Source organism: Gossypium hirsutum, chromosome A06 (assembly GCF_007990345.1).
Source record: "Gossypium hirsutum isolate 1008001.06 chromosome A06, Gossypium_hirsutum_v2.1, whole genome shotgun sequence".
Lineage (NCBI taxonomy): Eukaryota > Viridiplantae > Streptophyta > Magnoliopsida > Malvales > Malvaceae > Gossypium > Gossypium hirsutum.
The window spans coordinates 92,485,041-92,489,484 of NC_053429.1; the positions used below are offsets into that span (position 1 = coordinate 92,485,041).

At 33.7% G+C, this 4,444-nt stretch overlaps 1 protein-coding gene across 1 annotated transcript; it reads left to right on the forward strand.

Moving 5' to 3' along the window:
* Positions 1-1,083: 1,083 nt before the first annotated feature.
* LOC121230527 (uncharacterized) lies at positions 1,084-1,944 on the forward strand. Its single transcript, XM_041115431.1, has 2 exons — positions 1,084-1,185; positions 1,270-1,944. The coding sequence occupies exons 1-2, from the start codon at positions 1,084-1,086 to the stop codon at positions 1,942-1,944; spliced, it is 777 nt and encodes a 258-aa protein (XP_040971365.1).
* The last annotated feature ends 2,500 nt before the right edge of the window (positions 1,945-4,444 follow it).

Genomic DNA, 4,444 nt, shown 5'->3' on the forward strand with positions numbered 1-4,444 from the left:
TATATTCGGATAGCCATGCGAAAATGGCTTAAATATTTTGAACATAGTATTAAAATCATTTTGTATATATATGATTATTCAGAGGTGTGGAAATGCTTGGCAATGATTAGACATTCGAATGGTTAATCACGATCATATTTGGTGCTATGTATGTCAAATGGCTAGTTGAATCATGGAAACTATGAAATAGGTGAAATTTACCTTAAAATAGATGCTGACAGCAGCAGTAATGTGAGTTTGAAAATTCACTAAAAATTGTAGGAATGTAATTAAATAATGAATAAATTATGTAATCGAACCTTGATGAGTCGATTTTCATATGGAAGAAGCGAAACGACCATATGAGCCGTATTTTATGAGATGTTTAAGTTTTTTGTGAAACAGGGCCAGAACGGTTACTGGATCCCCTATTCTGAATCTAGAAATTTACCATAAATTAAAAAGAAATAATTAGAAGTCATGCTTTATATGTACAGATTTCCTTTTGAGTCTAGTTTCATTAGAAACAAACGGTATATGTATTGAAGCCCTGTACAGGGAGATATCTAAGTCGTAATGCATGAAGGTCAGAGTAGTCGAACCCTAAAATAGGGGAGATTTTAACTAATAAACTGTACTAATTGGCCCAACCAAAAATTCTAGAAAAAAATATGTAGATGGATATATGAGTCTAGTTTCAGTGAAAATTCACGGAATCAGTTTTAGAGTTTTGGAACTCGAGATATGATTTTTAAGGTGACAGTGACGCAGTTAGCCAGCTTGTCTAGAAATTTTAAAATGAACTGTGTAAATAAATGAATTAAGTTCGTTAACACCTCGTGTTCGACTCCGGCAACGGTCTCGGGTGCGGGGCGTTACAAACCCCATGATGATTTTTGGACCTGGAGTGGTGAGCCTTCAGGAAAATACACAATACGTAGTGCCTATAAACTATTACAAAGCATGGAAGAAGATCTTAGAGCTTATGCTTTAAAACTAACTATAGGGAATTTTATAAAAAAATTATGGCTACTCAATCTACCCTTAAAAATAAAAATTACAGTCTGGAAAATATCATGGAACTATCTACTTGTATAAGTCAACATGAAACATAGGAAGTTATCAAACACTACAACCTGCCCCCGGAGTGAAAAAGGAACAGAGAATATGAACCACCTCCTCCATGAATGTCCTGTTTCAGTATCAGTATGGAGAGAGTTATCATGCCAGAATTTTCTATAAGAACCTCATTTGGAGTTTTTACAATGGCTAACCTAGGTGTTTGTGCAGAGTACTCCATCCCGTTATAGGATTTTTTACTGTGTCTTATGGGTAATTTGGGGAGACAGGAATGCTAGAATGCATAAGAAGGTAAGCAAATCTGGAAAAGAAATAGTGAGTTTAGTTAGTAGCTACATTTCAGAGTTAAACGAGATTGAAAAAAGAAGCCCCCAAATTTCTCCAACAGTTAGTAAGTGGAACAACCCACTTGACCAGTTCGTGAAGATAAATTTTGATGTAGCATATGATGGGAGACTTTGTCAATCGACAGTGGGGATTGTGGCTAGAAATAGTGAAGGCAATGTTCTGTTATCATGTGCAGAGATCCATCAACAAGTAGCATCAGCCTTTGCTGCTGAGGCTCTTGTGTGCTGCAAAGCAACCCAAATTGGCACCGACATGCAATGGCCAAAGATTATCATTGAAGGTGATTCATTATCAATAATAAAAAAGTGCAAGGTGAAAAGTCCAGATAAGTCACTGGTAGGTGCTTATATACATGATATTCAACAGCTACTGTTAAAATCTAGAAACTGTAGATTTGAATATATCCCACGAATATCAAATAGTCTAGCACATATTTTAGCTATTGAAACGTTGAAGAAGGAGCTTTACCTGGTAGGAAACGTCCCTGAATATGTAGAAAAGAAAACAGAAAGAGATAGGATGAGAGAACCAGACTAAAAATGAAGGGGAAAAGATGAAATATAGAGAGTTTGAAAATGGAAATCAACGGATTTAGTGGAAAAAAGCTCTCCTTGGTAATCTGGAAGCTTTTTAGGGATAGGGTGAGAGAACATGACTGAAGATGAAGGAAAAAGATTAAATATAGAGAGTTTGAAATAGAAAACCAATGGATTCGGTGGAAAAAGCTCTCCTTGGAAGTCTGAAAGCGTTCTAAAGAAGAAATGGCAGATGATAAGACAAGACATGCAGTAAATTGGTTTCTGATTGGACAGAGTAATGGCAGTTTTAATGCGGTTCTAGAGTCTTTTGATTTTTCTTTGCTTGAATTTTCCTGGCCAAACATTAATTTGGGCGTTCCTTTTCTGTTAATTTGATATTAGGGTTGGTTTCAGCTATTGTTTTAAATTTCATGGTTGATTTGTTCGGGCCAAGATCTATTTCTGAGCCTCTTTTCCATTTGTTTCTCCATTAGGTTTATGTTTTGTATTATTGATTTATTACAATAAAGTCCAATCTGATTATTAGTTTAAAAAAAACTATTGTAAAAGTACAAAACACGAAAAAGTCCAAGACAATTGGATCACAAAAAATAAATTGAATAGTTGAGTGACCAAAAATAAAAATAATGATTAGGTGTCTATTTTGTAACATTTTATTGTTGAATAATTAAAAAGGAAAAGAACCATAGTTTTTAGTTTACCCTAAACAACACATAAATTGAAAAAATCTCCCTACCCCCCCTCTCTTTGAAGAAACTGAATTCAAGATAAACTAAAAATAAAAATCTAATTTTTTTTAGTATATGTTAGTTATTTGCTTGATTTTCTATTAGATCTGATAATTTTAGGTCTTTATTTTTCATGTTTGGCTTTGTTTTTTTTTAATTGGAACTGATAATGCCAAAGTTGTTTTTGGTTTTTTTCTTCAAATCTGAACAGTGTTAAACATTTAAGTCATTTTGAATGCTTTAGGAGATTATTGCCATTTATCTTTGGAGTTCAATGTTTGGTCAATAAATAATAAGCAGTTGTGTTCGTGTTAACAACTTGACAAGGCTATTGAAGGAGATGATGATGCTTTTAACAACATTTTCAGTGAAACTAGTGTTGGAAAGCACATCCCTCGTGTTATGTTTGTTGAGCTTGAGCTCACTGTCATTGATAAAGTCAAGTCTAGCACTTCCCTCCAATGCTTCCACCCTAAGCAATTCATTGGCCAGGAGAGAGATAGAAAGGCCGAAAGGGAAAAGGAGAGAGGGGTTTGGTTCTGTTTGAGAGAGGGGAAGGCTAAGGTTTTGTTTTCTTTTTTTTAATTTAATTTTTTTTCAATTTTTCATCACGTGCAATTGGTTGACTGAGATAACAATTAAGGCTATAATGATTACAAAATTATATATTTTGAATATCTTATTAAGTGGGTGTCTATAAATATTAAGATAAGTTTTGATATACTTTAAATTCATATAGTCATTAGAAGTATATTTCTACTTCATTTATACTTCTTATGCCTACAAATAGAGACTTTAAAGAAGCTTTGTAAATACTCCGATTGATAAATAAAATACGCTTTCTCTTTGCTATCTCATGCTCTTCGTTCTTTTCTTTCTGTCCTTTTATTTTATAATACGTTATCAACACGATTCTCTTTTAATTGTTTTTCTCTATAAGCCACAAAAAATTTTCCCTTTCACCAAGCCTTACCCCTTTCAAGCAACAACCAATACAATAGTCGGTCACTCAAATTTTCTACTCAAGTTGTTGTCGATTGCCTTTTAGAGCTACTATTATTTCAGTATTCAATTGAGGCCTGCTGATACGTGATATTCGTGATAGGTTTTAAAAATTAATCGTTCTTGAAACTAACTATTATCACGATGAAGGCAAGTGTACCTATCGCACAGTAGTATAGCTTTAGCAATACCAGATTGTCGAACCCAATGGAACCAAGAGTATTAGTAATTACTTTATTTTTATTATCTAGCCTAAAAATTAAGGGTGCACAGAGAGAAAATTGGGGAAAAGCTTTTGGGAAAACTTGATTGATTAAGACAATACCCAAGGAGAAATCCACCTAGACTTGACTTGTTATTTAACTCTGAATCAGACGATTTATTCATTTGACTTGATTTGTAGAAATCCCTAAGTTATATTATTATCTCTCTCGAGACTAATAACGTCTAACCCTAGGTTGACTAATTGAAATCTCTTTCTAATTAACACCCTAGTGTTGCATTAACTCAATCTACAGACTCCCTTATTAGGTTTCACCCTAATCCGGCAAAAACTTGTCACCCTATCTCTAGGCGTGCAATCAACTCCACTTAATTACGACAAATTTACTCTTAGACAGGGACTTTTTCTCCTCTGAATAAGCGCATTAACTTGAATCAATATCCTGGAATATTAAAACAAGAATTAAGAACACATAATTAAGAATAAGTCAAATATTTATCAGACAATTCAGATAATAATAACAAGATCCGTCTTCGGTTTCATTC